Below are 17,410 nucleotides of genomic sequence, written 5' to 3' on the forward strand. Positions count from 1 at the left end.
TTTTATTAAACGAGTTTAATAAAATAATAAAATGCGAGGCTCTGTCAAGCATTTTATCAATTTTATTCAACGAGTTTAATAAATTCAATGTAGAAAGTCACAAATGTAATATTCTTTTATCACATGTTAGCCTTTCCTGCCGAAACAAAAATTCTACTTTCTTTAATTATTATAAACAAGTCAATTCGACCGTTTCCTATACTTTAAACAACATCGACGTCAAAGCTTTATTACACTAGTGTATTATCAAATTTATGTAATGGCTTTATTTCTCTCCCGCGACGTCAAACATGTGATAAATGTTACTAAAGAAATCTGGTTCTAAAAGGATGGAAACGTTAACAGAATTTAGGCATTTTATCAAAAGATAAATCTTACCATTCTGGGAGCTGACAGCAGTACAGTAGTTTCCTGGTTTACAAGGTTCACAGTCTGTGAGGTTAGAGTTACCAGTTCCTGTTGCTATGGTACCTGACGGACAAGGGGTTGGCTCGTAGCTGCCCTCAGGACAGTAGTTGCCGATCGGACAGACAGCATAACTTGGATTTGGCTCGATCGTACTACCATTGCAATAGTACCTGAAATGATCAAGCCATAAATCAGAAATATGAAAGCTCTAACTGAAAACTCCAACTCAGAAATGTTAGAGCTCTAACTGAAATGTGAAAACTGTAAATCAGAAATGATGTGAAAGCTAATACTGAAATGTGAAAGCTCTAACTGAAATACGATAGCTTTTACTAAAATGTGAAACTTCTGGCTGAATGTGAAAGTTCTGACTGAAATGTGAAAGCTTTTACTGAAAAGTGAAAGTTCTGACTGAAATGTGAAAGCTATTACTGAAAAGTGAAAGTTCTGACTGAATGTGAAAGCTCTTTAGTCTTGTAGTCATAATTCTTATGGTTTATGAAAACCTGAAACTTAATTTATTGTCAAATAATTGTTCATATTGAAATACTACATCCAATTATTAATTTTCCAGCTTTTGAAGGTAAAATAAGACTCCAGGTGCCCTTCCAGGCATGGCTTCAGGTACAGTAGAGCACCTGAGCTGAACCACCAATTTTCTATAATTTGGCTTGATGGTCCCCTGTAATGAAGAATTCTACATCAAAAGTGAGGTTCTGAACCCAGAACAGTGATGGGCAAGTGATTCAAAGCCAGCAACCTTAACCTTAGTCCGCAACGGAGCCCCAGCCCCAGATGAAATTATTCCTTACCATGCTGGACACGACTGATTCTACCTTTGGGACCAGTGTAGATCATGATCAGTCTGCACATCTGCATGTTCTGCACTGTTTGCTATTCAACCAGTATCTTTTTGGTAAGCACCCCTTTAAATAGTCAATGGTACTGTCCAAATTGTTAAGATGGACAAGTTCATTATAGAAATTAAGCAGGGTAAAGGTTATTCAAACTCTTTACGCAACCTACCCTGGATAACACAATCCTTCTGATTCAGACAGTCCTGCATTCTGGCAATAATATCCTGGCAAACATGGCTGGCACTGTGACGGGTCATTCAGCATAGTCACGTTGTTATAGGTTCCTGCTGGGCATGGGTACTCATTGGATCGAACCACTGACCCTGGACAGTAGTATCCTGTCGGGCATTCATAATTACTCAAGTTGCCTATTGCGCCAAAAGCATTATCACAGAAATAACCTGAAATAATAAAATTTTATAAATGTATTATTTACATTAGGTTAAATGAATTTTTTTTCAACATTATGTCTGTATACTGTAAAATCATTATTCATCAGGGGTTAATTTCTGGATTTCGGGGTTGTGTAAATTCTCAAAAATAAAATCCAAATGAAGAAAATTCCTGTGAAATTTACTTTAACCCTTATCATGCTGGACATGACTGATCCTGCCTTTGCAACCATTGTAGATCATGATCAGCCTGCACATCCGTGCAGTATGATCATGACTTGCACTGTGCGCCATTCAGCTTCTTTTTGGTTTTAACAGTTACTTGTACTGCCCAAACTGAAAGATGGACAAGTTCATTATAGAAATTTAGCAGGGTAAGGGTTAAAGTTTGAAATCCACAAATTTTAACAAAAACTGTGAAATCTAATGCCAACAAAAATTACTGATTTCAAAATACTACTGGTATAATATAATCAATCACTGTTTGTAAGCTATCAAACTCAATTGCATCCTGTTCTACCAATATGAATTATTTACTAAAAGATATGTGTTAGACTGCTAAATATAGTGGATTTCGGATATTTGAATAACCTAGTTGTCAGGACAAAATATTCACACATTTACAATCAGGTGTGATTTGTACTAAAAAACAGTTGAAAATTTGGCATTTTGATATTCGAATACTCTTGTTATTTGAATATTTTGTCCTGAAAAATGTGTTATTCAAATATCCAAAATCCACAGTATTTAAAATCTGAAGTTGTAATGCAAGATTAATTTTTTTTTTATATATTGTAGTCAGCCTTTTATAGTTGCGAAAATTATTCACACAAGTTTAACAAGGCTTTTCATACAAAATTCTTCATTAAATAGACCAGGATAAAAAATAATTTCAACCTAATTTTTGATGATTTACCTGCTGGGCAAGCTTTACATGCATCTTGCTGGTACTCGTTCTGGTACTGGCCACTGGGACAAATAACTTCATTGGCACTATTAGCCAGGCAGAAATAGCCTGGGGTACACCTGTAAGTGTAGGGGTTCGGCTGGGTTTGTCCTTCTGGGCAATAGAAACCTGCAAATACATAAATATTATATTGTCAATTTTGTTTGTTCCATTCTGTAACAATTGTTACGCAACATTCTAAAGTTCATTTAATTTTTTTATGAGGAAATAGGTTACTTAGTCTATGATAGAAAAGATCTACCAAATCCCTAATACAGCTTTTTGTGAACTAAGGCTTCATTTTGCAAGTTTTTTTTTAAATTAACGTTACACTGACACAATTATAGGTCATATGGCGACTTCCCAGCGTCTGAGGATGGAGGAAGACACCAGATGCCCCTCCGTGCATTATTTCATCATGAGCGGGGACAATAGGTAGAACCCACCGACCTTCCGTAAGCCAGCTATGGCTTCCTCTCATGAAGAATTCAATGGCCATGTCAATGAGGCTTGGACCCACATTGGTGAGGGGCAATGAATCAAAGTCAGCTACCTCAATAGCCACTAGGCCATGGAACCCCCATATTTTATGAGATCCTGATAAAGCATACCTGTCACTCTAAAGATCTTCAAGAATGGTAGTAGGATCTTTCTAAATTTTCTAAAGTATTATAACAATCTGTTCAGAAACGAAAGTATTGTCAAAAAAGGCTGAAATTTAAAATGGAAAATACCCCAATCAAAATCGATGTTCGATGCTAAATTTAAAACTTATCAAGATCTATCAAGTTAAAAAGTGCTATCATCACACTTGGAATTCTTTCAAATGTGTATAATATCAATGGTGATTTCTTATGTTCAACATGCAGGACATGGCTGATTCTGCCTTTGGATTTCGCGGTTGTGTAAATCCACAAAATAAAGTCCAAATGAAGAAAATTCCTGTGAAATTTATTTTAACCCTTATCATGCTGAACACAATTGATTCTGCCTTTGCGACCAGTGCAGATCATGATCAGCCTGCACATCTGTGCAGTCTGATCATGATCTGCACTGTTCGTCATTCAGTCAGTGTTTTTTGGTAAGCACCCCATTTAACAGTTAATATACTGTCCAAATTGAAAGATGGACACGTTCATTATAGAAAATTAGCAGGATGAGGGTTAAAGAGAAATAAAAGAAACACCTTGTAATGGAAAAGTTGGATCAAACAGCAGCTCTTCAGTTCATGACATACTGATGTTACCTCTGGCATTAACGACTTGAAGGCTTCAAAATTTTTGTCAGCTGACTAGGGACTTTAATTGTAATAAATAGTCAGAAGTTCAAATAGTAAGAAGTTCCAAAAACATACCAGCATCGCACTGTCCACTGACAGCCGACAGTCCAGTTCCATTACAATAGAATCCACCATCACACGGTGTGCATTCAGCCTCTTCTTTCAGATTTGTAGTCGGAGCATACGTGCCATTCCTGCATGGTTGTGGAAGACCAGTTCCGTTCGGGCAGAAGTGTCCGACGGGACAGTCTTCTTCCTGTGGACTGATTGCCCCACCTGGACAGTAATATCCCTCATCACAGAAACCGTCTGGAGCTGCAAGTTCGGACTGACTACAGTACATTCCCAGGGTGCAGTTGTATTTGTAACTGGCACCTGCTGGGCAGAACGTACCAGGATCACATCGTCCTCCTTGCAGAGTAGGCTGCAAGCAATTATAAATAAACATTTAAATAATAAAATCAGTTAACACCACACTGCTCTTAACTATGTAAAAAATATGACATTTAATAAACCTCAATTTTGCAAAGTAGGCAGAAAGCATTGTAAATACAGATTCAAACAATAAAATCATTAAACACCACACTGCCCTTAACTTATAATGTAAAAATATATCCTTAAACATCAATTTCTGTCACAATTATTACCTAAATAATATTTAAGTCAAAGAAAACTTCTAATTGCCTTGAAAATACATTATTGTGGTCCTGTGAACTGCTATATCAACATTTTGTATTATATGTCCTCAACAGTGAAGAATTGTGTATCAAGTATAATATTCTTAGAACATTCTTACAAACTGACCTTAGTTTATTTTTGAAACTGACTATAACATTATGATCGAAACTGACTATAGCTTATCTTCGAAACAGACCATAACTTATTTTAGAAACTGACTGTAGTTTATCTAATATAAAGGCATGTAAGTTTTATTTGTACATCTAAAAACTTAATCAATCTACAATATGATTAAAATTCTGTTTTGATTAAAAGTTCTATTTAAAATGCTTCATGAGTGTGGCCAATGCTCCAGTAAAGCAATTGAAAATGAAGATGAATGCATTTGAAAAGAATAATATTTTCAATTTTTTACTATTTTTCCAGTATTTCAGTGATACACAAATTATCTGGTGAAATGAGTTTACCTCATCCTAAGGCAATCATAAAACATACAGAAATAGGAATCACACAACAATGACATTGCAGACATAGACAACAATGTTATTTCAAAATTGTTACAATATTATAATTAAAACAACAATAACATTCAAGAATATTTTGAACCATTTGTTAACTGCCTTAAAAATTTAAGCATTTATGTTATAACACTCCAAAGTTACAAAGCATGTTATTTCAAAATCTTCCTCCTTATCGCCCCATCCCCTTATAGCCCCATCCAATTCAACATCCTTGTCCCTAATGTCTTTACACAGTAGAAGTATTACTGAAGCCATTGTTTTTATTACTTCCCTTTACTGGTCTAACTGTTGAAATTCATCATCACAGTGCAGAATTGAAAATAGTGTTTTTTTTTTCTATCCACTTAGTTATGCATAACATCTCTTTAGACAGCTGCTTGATTTGTTTTTAACATAAAATTAAAAGCCCCAACCTATGTATACAAAATCATGCCTGAAGCTTTCCTCTTATTATTTTGTTTACCAAATAATTTCCTATTCCATGTGTTAACTAGAATGTGTCTGTAGGACACAGGGTGTGCCCTCCCACCCCCCACCCCCACCCCCTCCAACTGGTACGTTTGTCACAAATAAGGGGAAATAATTCAAATGTTTGCAGTCTTAATAGGGTATAGCCTCAAAAAAAATTATGAAAAGGATTCATTATTCTATACCACATACTTCTTGAGCTATGAGCATCATAAACAAAAAATCCACTATTTTGGCTATTTCAAGGGCTATAACTCTGTAATAAACGCTAAAATTCTCAAGAAGAATGCCAAGTGTGCAAGGTCACATTATGATAAAGACTCGAGCAAGGTTTCATGAATTTACATTAAATTCTTTCTGAGTGAGGCACATAATTAGGTGAAAATGTGCATTTTTTTATTATTTCAGGGGTCATAACTCTGGAAATAGGGGGCGGACCCAGATGAAAAATAGTAGGTGCGCAAGTTCATATCATGATAAAGACTCAAGCAAGGTTTCATCAATTTATATCAAATACTTTTTGAGCTAGGTGTGTCACAAGGTGAAAATGTGCATTTTTGACTAATTCAGGGGCCATAACTCTAGAAATATGGCGCGGACCCAGATTAAAAACAGTAGGTGCGCAAGTTCATATCATGATTAAGTCTCATGCAAGGTTTCATGAATCTATATCAAATAGTTTTTGAGCTAGGCATGTCACAAGGTGAAAATGTGCATTTTTGACTATTTCAGGGGCCATAACTCTAAAAATAGGGGGCGGAGCCAAATGAAAAATAGTAGGTGCATAAGTTCATATCATGATAAAGACTCATGCAAGGTTTCATCAATTTATATCAAATACTTTTTGAGCTAGGTGTGTCACAAGGTGAAAATGTGCATTTTTGACTATTTCAGGGGCCATAACTCTAGAAATAGGGAGCAGACCTAGATGAAAAATAGAAGGTGTGCAAGTTCATGTCATGGTTAAAACTCATGTAAGGTTTCATGAATCTATATCAAATACTTTTTGAGTTAGGCATGTCACAAGGTGAAAATGTGCATTTTTGACTATTTCAGGGGCCATAACTCTAAAATTAGGGTGCGGAGCCAGACGAAAAATAGAAGGTGCGCAAGTTCATATCATGATAAAGACTTATGCAAGGTTTCATCAATTTATATCAAATACTTTTTGAGCAAGGCGCGTCACGAACTTTGGACGGACAGATAGACGGACGCACAAGAGCAAATCTATATGCCCCCACCACTCATGGGGGGGGGGCAAAAAAATCCATAAAATGTTATAGTTACTATATTCTTTATGAAACTGAATTAAATATGTTAAAGCGTCAGGCATTTAAAGATTAGATAACATTAACGCTGCATGCCTCCAGATTTATGTATTTTGTCTTTGAAATTAAAAAATACTTTCTTAAAAAATAAGTTTATAATTACTAACTGCAACAGAAAGAAATTCTAAAGCGGTTCCAGGAATTTTGGAAACTTTTTATCCACTACAACCTTCTTCTATTCAATAAAATATGTGAAAAAAGAAAACATGTCGAAAGCAATTAAACTGAAATTTGATATAAAATACAAGGAATTTAGATTTTCATTGTATCATATTCATTAATATTATACCATTCAACGATTCCAGTTAATCATTTTCTATCTCTTAATTATTATATCAATTCCTTTCCATTTAAAATTTAGGAAAACTTTGATGTTGGTCTGAAGGCATGTCCCTTTAAATAAAGCTCCACAAACAACACTAAAGCACAATTTTGTCAGTGGGTAACTTTACCAAGAACCACGGCTGGATAAATCAATAAGATAATCATTTAATGAATGTATTTGACAATATAAAACTCTCAACTGTTTTTAACACATAATACATTCATTATAATTTAGTTCTAACACTTATAAATAATATCATAGTTTAGGAAATTCACCTTTTCAACATTATTTTGTCTAATAATTTCCTCCAGTTTCAGTTTTAAGTCATTGACTAGGTATATTTTACTAGAACATGTTTCAATTCTTAAACTATAATTCTAACAATATGTCATTAAGGTAAAATATGTAGTTTCAAGTTTGTTTTAACAGTAATTATAGCTCTTTTAACAGCCAGACAATTTGAAATAAGCTTGCCATGACTTTCAGACTGAATTTAATAGGAAGTATATACAGACTGTAAACTGAATTATTTAGTAAATGTTTGAGATGTCTTACGGTTGCTGTATCTGATCCATTGGTACAGTAGTAGCCTGGGGCACAGTCTCCGGTTGGCCAGACACTGCCATTTCCTGAGCAGTATTTTCCTGGCAAACACCACTCACAATCTGCCAGAGACTGACCGCCGGTCAGATTGTTGAAGGTCTGTGGTGGACATGGGTATTCATTGGCATGGGTTGTATTTTCCAGACAAAAGTGTCCACTTGGGCAGTCATTGACTGAAGGATCTGTGGTGTTTGCGGGACAGTACTTGCCAGCTGGACATGCCTTACAATGGTCCTGATTGGTCAAATCCTGATAGCTACCAGCCGGGCAGCCAATCGGATTGTCTGTACCTTCAGGACAATAATGTCCTACTGGACAAACATCACCAATGATTGGATGAACAGTGCCATTGGGACACTGGTTACTGTCAAGCATGGTTGGGTTGGCTTTGTCCACTCCGGAAACACAGTAATGTCCAGCACCACAGGGACCAGAAGGTCCTGTAAGATTTGACACTGAAATATAAAAAGTATCATGCATTTTTGTAGTTATGGCACAATCGCTATTTATCATCAGATATTCTACAAGTTACTATACAAGTTACTATAGACACGTAAAGCTGCTTGACCAAACAGATCTATGTACAAAACAATTAATGGCTAAACTTTAAAACATACAATAACTTCATGACGATTTACAGAACTGTTTTTTTTTTTTAATTTTTCGTTCTGCTCCAAGTTAAGTAAGTGCCGTTCAAAGCTTAATGAGAGCAAAAGCATGTCATCTAAAAAAGGAAAACAAGAGCTACTTTTGACAAAAGCGCATATGTCTCCCACATCTGCCTAATCATCTAGATTGGCATTTCTTCTCCATTATGTATCTGAGTCAACCATGCACCAAGACCCCTATCACTGGCATCAGTATTTTTGGTCATTCAAGGGCAATAATTCTGAAGTGCCTTGGCTGATTTGGCTAGTTATTAAACTTGGCCGAGAAGTTATTGGCAAACACATTTTGTTCAAGGTTAGTGAAGATCAGATGAGAAATGTTTAACTTAAGAGTGTGGGCAAAATTTGTGACAAACAGACAGACAGACAAACAGATACACCGACAGTAGTAAATCAGTATGTCTCCCACCAATATGTTGTGGCAGACATAGTGACCTTTCAAAACCATTTCGACTTTTACAACTACCGCCTCATGCAAAAATGTTACGATAATCAGAAGACAACATACCCAAGCAGTAGTATCCTCCGGTACACGCTGTACATTCATCCTCTTTCGTCAGTCCGGTAACATCGTTGTATGTTCCAGCAGGACATGGCTGCCAGTCGTACCCGGTGCCGTTGGGGCAATAGTAGCCCTGGGGGCAGGCTGTTGTTACAGAACTTATATCACCCGCTACAACATTGGCTGCCACACAGTAATAACCTGAAATAGAATGGTTTGTTTCTACTTGGTTTGTAAGTTTTTTCTAAATTTTACACGAGTCATGCTATAGGAAAGAATTAGCCTACCAATATTCCTGGACTTCACATCTGTCATCTGAAATTCACATACAGCTTCTAATATGAAACAAAGATAAAAGAGGTAAGAATTGAATTCTTTAATTTATTTTAAACCTATTAAACTATTTTACATGGATTATACAAAAAGTTTTCTGAACTTACATTAACTACTCTAGATGACTGCTTCTTGACTTCTGAACAGTACTCATACCTTGTTAATAAGACTGTGAAGAAACTGGTCAAATTCTGCTCTTGCCAGGAATTGACCCTCTCGCCTCAGAGTCCCTATGCCCTACCTCTGCACCATCCTTCAGGGAACATTTGCCATGCCCATGATCAAACCCAAGACCCTAGTGCAGTAGCTTAACAGCTTGAACTCTTTCACAGTTAAACTCAATTTTTTTTATCTGATTAACAAATACATGTAATATCATATAAGCTGATACCCAACTTTCAGGTCATTATGTATATAATATGTACATGTAATTTTTTAAAAATTTGAACTTTTGCTAACATAAAGTTTCTATTTGAACCTATAAACTTTTATTTATAGTTTACCTTCAGGACATTCTGCACAGGTAAATTCTCCCTCAGATGCTGTATAGAAGCCTGGAGGACAGTCCGCTGGGGCAGCACTTCCTGTCGGGCAGTATTTTCCTATGGGACAAATAACCTCCGTCTCAACACTGCTTCCACTTGGACAATAATAACCTGAAAGTTTAATATGTTCATGTATTTAAAATATAATTTATCAAAACAAGTATAAATATTCAAGATGGTTTTATTTTAGTTTATACTAATTTGTTTTATCTCGATTATGATGAAAGCTTCAAGCTTATTGGAACTACTCCAGAGTACGATTCCTGGAAAAACCAGTACTGGTCATGACAACAGTGGGACTCGAACCCACAACCCTGGATTGAGCAGCCGACACCTTATCCACTAGACCACCAATCCCCTGGTTTTATTTTCACTAATATTCAGAAATAAAATAACATTCAATTTGGTGAATATTGAACAGCATTGTCACTGACTACGAAGCACAATGAAAATATGGCCATTGTCTATAAAAACATGAAATAAATCTAATGCAATTTGCAGCGAAGTTTAACCAATTTGCAGTTTTCCAATTCGGTTAAAGAACAGCTCACTTTTTTCAAAACAAAATAATTCCGCTAATTCTCAAAGCAACCTATGATTTTTATCATGAAAATCATAAATAAAACTGCTACAGTCTTGTGGATCAATATTTGACGTCCAGGTATCTTGCAACAAGATTTAACACAGATAAATAAGTTATAGTTGTACAATTACAATAAATATGGCAAAGGAAGAGAATTTTGATGTGCTTGGCTGGAAAATGTTTTCTAGACAAAATTCTTATCTGGATGACTTACCTTCTTTACAAAGTCCTGTCACATTTGTTAGTCCTTCTCCATTACAGAAGTACCCAGGGTTACACTGTGAACAGTCAGACTGGGCGGCATTTCCGATATTGTCGGAGAATGTTCCGTTCGGACAAGGTACAGGATATTCAGTACCCACGGGACAGTAGTTACCCACAGTACATTGCACCTCTGTAGCTGTTAAGCTTCCAGCGGGGCAAGAGAAACCAGCGAAACATGGTCCAACTACTGCACTCAGGCCTGAAAGAAAAACACACTATTATTTTTAATTGAACTTACGATGCATTTTTTAAAAAAGAATTTTAACAGTAAACACATCTATGATATATTGCCCCTATAACACACTCAGCCCTCTATTGCCAATATCACAAAGCCCCCAGTCGCAAAACACAGCTAGGGGAAGCAAGAAAAGTACATCCAATGTTTCGTGTGTAATTATTTAACTTGGACAAAATTTACATTTTTCTCAAGTATTTTCATGGAAGTGTTAACATGATAAAACCCATATTACAGTATTAAACCCATTAAACTTTAAACTGGTAAAACAGTGTGTTACCCAAAGGAACAATTTAAGAGAAGCAGACGTATTTAGGCCTAACAGATACTACTGTTTCAAATAACCCTACTAACTCTACCACTTGCTGCCGCGCCTAAACTTTTTTTGGCAAAATCTGGCCAAATTTCATTGGTTGCTATAGAATAAACAGTTACTCCAATATCTAGTTATTCAAGCAATTTGATTTGTTAAGCATAGACGCTCACACACTGATGAAACCCTTGTTTATCTTCTTTTGCATTGGTACACATATTTCCGAGTTGCATCAATGCAGAATTAGATCTGATAGTAGTAATGTTTGAAAAATGGCGATAACTTTTGGGGCTTTATCGAGAGTGTGTATTATGTGCCAGGGTTTACACATGCATGTACACCGAAGTGTTGCACCATAAACTTTATCAAATTTGCAGAATAAACAAGTAAAGAAACAGTTTCTACAATTCAACATGGCTATGCTGCAAGCAGCATCTAATTCTGCTGCAACTTTAAACAAACGTATGCACATGAACAAGTTCAAAGCAAATATGAACAAGGAGCTGCGTTCAATAAACGCTTGATGCCCCCGGTGGCATCCTTGTCGATACAAAGCTTCCTAAGTCCCAAACAAGGTTAAGTTCAAAGTCAAGGTCAAACTGAGGTCAGGTGATGTCTGAAGATGAGGAATGGTCACAGGTTACATCTGGATTAGTATTAAGTCATTCTTGTAAGGGGTATTGATGCTAGACGAAACGGTCCCATTTGGTTAACAAAGAGATGGCCCATATAAAGCAACCTAAGTCCAAAATGAGGTCACGGTCAAACTGAGGTCAGGTGATGTCTGAAGATGAGGAATGGTCACAGGTTACATCTGCATTAGTATCAAGTCATTCTAGTAAGGGGTATTGATGCTAGACAAAACGGTCCCATTTGGTTAACCTCGTACGGACAGACAGACAAACGAATGGACAGACAGGACAATCACTATATGTCTCCCGCATCAGTAGATGCAGGGGGCATAAAAAGCATGCCAATTTATAAGCTTTCTAATCCATGTATTTACACATTTACACACCAATAAGTATTCAGAAAAGAAAGGAATAAAATAATTATTTACCTACCAACCCTATTTTTTTCTCAGTGCCATCAGAACTATGAACTATTTTTAGGCCTTACCTGTATCATTACAATAACTTCCTCCTGTACAATTGAGACATTGGTTCTCCGTCTGAAGTCCTGTTGAAGGATTGTAGGATCCTTCCGGGCATGGTACTGGATCTGCTGTTCCCTGTGGACAGTAGGAACCTGTTGGGCAGACATCAGCACCTGCTCCCTGGGTAGGGGTCATAGACTCAGCTCCGGAGATACAGAAGTAGCCAGCCGAGCATTGTCTCTTTGGATAGGTGAGGCCAACCTCGTCACATGCCATCCCTCCGACACATAATGTACAGTTATCAGAATGTGTTAAACCTAGAAAGAAAAAAAAAACAGAATAAAAGTATGGAGAATAACTGTAGAACATCAAAATAGATTAAAACGAACTTCAAACTATTGTAAATTCATCTAATTTCACTGGCATAATTTCCATGGTTTACCCTTACCATGCTAGATTTCTAAAATGAACTTGTCCATCTTTCAATTTTAAATTTGGACAGTACTATTAACTGTTAAAAGGGGTGATTACCAAAGAAATACTGACTGAATGGTGGACAGTGCAGATCTTGACGGATGTGCAGGCTGATCATGCATACATGTCATATGTCCCGGATTGTCCGGGATTGTCCCGGAAATCACATACTCGTCCCGGTGTCCCGGACAGTGTTGAAATGTCCCGGAATATCAAAAAAACAGAAAAACAAAAATAACCCCCCTAAAAACTAGTTTTTTGCCTATAAATTGTTGAATTTTACATAAATAAAACACAATAAACAGTCACTGGTGTCACATTGTTTATTCCAAATTATCCGATAATCAGTTTCATGCCCTCGAGCGGTACACATGTTGATTAAGCTAGTTCCGATCACCACTCACTGCGATCTTTTGATGACCCAGATTAATTTACAGTCAGCTATTTTGATGACCCTGATTATGAATTGATAAAATTATGCAATCAGTAACAGTTTTATGACAATTTGATATTAGGAACAATAGCCGAAAATCTCACTGTTGTTAGCACATAGACGGTGAAGCTACATGTAGCCTTGATTGGAAGAAATGGCTGATTACGGTCAATTAAACAATAATTATTTTAAAAGGTTGTAATCTTTCAAAATGTAGATTGATTGTCACACATATTCTAAATTAAACTTTTGACTACTGAATGCCTTTGCCGGCCGATCCTTAAAAATTGACCCAACCCGAAATAGTTTATATTGATTTTATCTACAAGATTTATTTCATTCCTTTTAGAATTCCATTTTATTAATGACTAGGTAAACTTTTAAGCTTTAAAAAGATACCAAATAAGCTGGATTCTAAATCACGATGACCAGGTTAATTCTTCTTATATAGCAAGTCTCCCAATTCAGTTCACCTCGGGAACGCAACCAATTCACGTGCCGAACTATAGACGTAAATCACCCTATTTACCTCCCTTAGATAGCTAGACGACATTTGCAACAAATTATTCCTAAGCCAGGGAACAATGTTTATCTCCGGAAACTGCTTATAATTTTATGATATTTATGCATGAAACAGACGAATACTAATGTCGCGGTGTATGTCCTGGACAAAGGGTAAAAATCCCGGAAATTTTAACTCAGAATCCCGGAAAGGTCCGGAAAAATTATGGCATGTATGGATCATGATCTACTCTGTTCGCAAAGGCATAATCAGTCGTGTCCAGCATGATAAGGGTTAAGGTTTTTTTATTCCAAGTAAAAGTGTCAGTGTTGTCCCTGTCGAAAACTTTATTAAATCTTTACCTGTAACATTGTTGAATGTTCCAAGAGGACACGTGTGCTGGTCAGCATGTGTAGTCCCATCCGGACAGTAGCTTCCCTCAGGACATATATACTGGGTATAGTTCGAGACACCACCCGCTATACCAGAGTCACAGTAGTAACCTGCTGGGCATGTGTTACATGAGGACTGGATCGGCAGGTCCTGAAACAAGTGTAAAACAAGTGTAACATACTGAACTAAATTCAACAGATCTTTGATAGGTGATTTTAGTTGTAAGTTGACAGCTTCAAAAACATGCATACTTATGAAAGATATGCCAAAATATTTCAGAAAAGTTTCCTGAAATTCTTGTTCCTCATTACAAGACAAAATCATGTTTCCAGTAAACTATTTACAAACAGGATCCTGATCAACGTTGAGGCTCTATAAATTTTACTAACTATAAACACTGGCATTGAAGGCACAGCATTTCCATCACTCTGATTCAATATAAAATTCAATATAAAATTTATGCCAACTTTATACCAACATTATGAATAGGAAAAAACGCAACACCATATATTAAATACCTGATACTGTCCACTTGGGCAATCAACAGGTGCGGACTGGCCTCCTACACAATAAGATCCTTCTGGACAGCTATAGTTTGCAGGTGTTGATGTGGACTGACCGGCTGGGCAGTAATAACCCGGCGCACAGTCGCCAGTCTCCAACTGGGTTCCTTCAGTCTCACAGTACTTCCCTGTAATAGAGTTGTGGCTGAGTCAAATATACTGTGCAACTAGGATAATGTGTCAGCAGAGATAATCGATATAAATATGTTTCAGGGTCCAAGTCAATTTACCTCAGTAGTAGGTTTCAAGCCCATTTACACTGGGAGCTCGGTTCAAAACAAAACAGAGAGGGAAAGTGATTTGAGGCCAGCAACCATAACCAATTTGAAACACTGTTTTTATGAAGTTCATTCAGTAATGAAGTATATATATTTCACGCACATTCAACACAAACCTAGTATGCCAAAATTACCTGGGGTGCAGATGGTACAGCTGGAAAGGGCAGTGCTTCCTTGAGCATTCAGGAAGTACCCAATTGGGCACGGTATTCCTCCTGCGCTACCCTGGGGGCAATAATGGCCATACGGGCATTTGTCTCCTGTCACGCCATCGTAGGGCTGATTCCAATTACTTCCATTATTACACCAGTAACCTGAAAACGCAATTGTTTAAACCATCTGAATACATACATGTAATCTACATCGGTAATGAATTACCATTTCTGGTCAAGTTTACACCCAAGTTACAGTTTATACCATAAATCTGCTAAATAATACCCTCACCCTCATAAACACACCCCAACCCTTTATTTTCAAAAAAAATTAAAAAATAAAGTTAATTTAGGTCATAAGTGAATACCAACACTATAGTAGTATACTGCACACCTGTATTTTCGCGTCAATTAACAATTTTCAGTGATGTTGTAATAAAACCTGAAATCAGTTTCTTTTGTTGAATAGGGAACAAATTTTGCTGTTTCAAAGCTTGTAAAATTTTCGTAAGCAAGTCAAAAGAAAGTCAGAACTCCAAACGAAAAAAAATATGCAAACTTAAGGTTTCACAATGTAACTTCAATACCATGAGATTAGTGATACCGCGATAATAGTGATGTTCAGTATACTATAATTATTTAAGTTCATTCATTAGAAGTTGGATTTATTGTTTAAATTTACTAAAAAAAACAGGTGAAAAAAAATTATGACTTTCATAAATGACCCCCTTTTTCAAAATGTATATATAACACTCTCTAGGGCACTTATAAGGGAGTATACAATATTTAAAGTAAAAACTGCTCAAGCAAGAGCTGTCTCCATAGGATGACACATGCCCCCGATGGCACTTTGAATGAATAGTTATGGACAATGTTAGAGTTTAGGACCTTTGACCTATGTAGGCATAGGAAAAAGAGATCAATATAATTGCACCTTTACTAATCCTACCAGGTGTTCTGTATTACAAAAGTGCTTCTATTGTGACATTTCGATACAAGTAAAACTGTATTATCTGCACTATAAAATACTTACTGGTATTTCATTTTATTATCAGCTTGTTAAAAGTTATTTTTTGCCATAAGTAAGTTGACAAAATCATAGGAACCAGTGGTTCAGGGTTAAATCAAACACATATTAATAAATCCTAAACGATTTTGTTGTGCAAAAATGTATATTATTGTGTTTTAAACCGTTTTCGTTTTCTACTCTATTGTGTAATTGCAAGGGAAGTAAACTAATAAATATCTCTGCTTTAAAGTACTAGCCCAAGGCAAGAGTTGACATTCTTTGCGGATCACAACTCTGAACTAAATATTAAAATTTCTGTTATTGATATTAGCAAAACTAACATACATTGCACATTTGTGAAATCATTTTTGTTAATTTCAAGGACTTGGAAATCAATTTCTAGACTTTATTTAATGTATTTCTATCAATGAAAATGTTAGGGTCTATCTCTAACCTATGGACCTGGGTCTTGAACGCGACACGTCGTCTTACTGTGGTACACATTCATGACCAATAATTTTAAAATCCATGCATGAATGACAAAGACATGGACCGGACACGCCCATCAATGCACTATCATGAAATATGACCTTTAACGTCTAAGTGTGACCTTGACCTTTGAGCTACGGACCTGGGTCTTGCACGCGACACGTTGTCTTACTGTGGTACAGATTCATGCCAAGTTATTTGAAAATCCATCCATGGATGACAAAGATATGGACCGGACACGAATGCATTATCATGAAAAATGACCTTTAACGTCTAAGTGTGACCTTGACCTTTGAGCTACGGACCTGGGTCTTGCGCGCGACACGTCGTCTTATTATGGTACACATTCATGCCAAGTTATTTGAAAATCCATCCATGGATGACAAAGATATGAACCGGACACGAATGCACTATCATGAAAAATGACCTTTAATATCTAAGTGTGACCTTGACCTTTGAGCTACGGACCTGGGTCTTGCGCGCGACACGTCGTCTTACTGTGGTACACATTCATGCCAAGTTATTTGAAAATCCATCCATCGATGACAAAGATATGGACCGAACACGAAAATTGCAGACAGACTGACAGACCGACAGACGGTTCAAAAACTATATGCCTCCCTTCGGGGGCATAAAAACACAGTTTCAACCTGATTTATTATTGCTTACACATGTAAATAAACTGTTTCATTATATAACTTATATTCAGTAAATTACACTCGTCAAAAAACAATAGTATACCGAAAGAGATTATTGACATGAAAAAATATATA

At 36.5% G+C, this 17,410-nt stretch overlaps 1 protein-coding gene across 6 annotated transcripts in view; it reads right to left on the reverse strand.

The window, feature by feature from the left end:
- Nucleotides 1–17,410, reverse strand: part of LOC123538081 (uncharacterized) — a 175,751-nt gene that overhangs the window by 56,436 nt on the left and 101,905 nt on the right. For all 6 annotated transcript variants that reach the window (XM_053530446.1, XM_053530443.1, XM_053530441.1 and 3 more), the window contains 12 exons: nucleotides 15,122–15,301; nucleotides 14,665–14,837; nucleotides 14,116–14,296; nucleotides 12,368–12,661; nucleotides 10,651–10,899; nucleotides 9,812–9,964; nucleotides 8,982–9,176; nucleotides 7,758–8,260; nucleotides 3,958–4,306; nucleotides 2,574–2,732; nucleotides 1,435–1,666; nucleotides 379–578 (listed from right to left, as the gene is read on the reverse strand). In XM_053530446.1, coding sequence (XP_053386421.1) covers nucleotides 379–578; nucleotides 1,435–1,666; nucleotides 2,574–2,732; nucleotides 3,958–4,306; nucleotides 7,758–8,260; nucleotides 8,982–9,176; nucleotides 9,812–9,964; nucleotides 10,651–10,899; nucleotides 12,368–12,661; nucleotides 14,116–14,296; nucleotides 14,665–14,837; nucleotides 15,122–15,301 — 2,868 coding nt within the window. The remainder of the gene's footprint in view (nucleotides 1–378; nucleotides 579–1,434; nucleotides 1,667–2,573; nucleotides 2,733–3,957; nucleotides 4,307–7,757; nucleotides 8,261–8,981; nucleotides 9,177–9,811; nucleotides 9,965–10,650; nucleotides 10,900–12,367; nucleotides 12,662–14,115; nucleotides 14,297–14,664; nucleotides 14,838–15,121; nucleotides 15,302–17,410) is intronic.

The sequence above is a fragment of the Mercenaria mercenaria genome, chromosome 18 (assembly GCF_021730395.1).
Source record: "Mercenaria mercenaria strain notata chromosome 18, MADL_Memer_1, whole genome shotgun sequence".
In the NCBI taxonomy this organism is placed as follows: domain Eukaryota; kingdom Metazoa; phylum Mollusca; class Bivalvia; order Venerida; family Veneridae; genus Mercenaria; species Mercenaria mercenaria.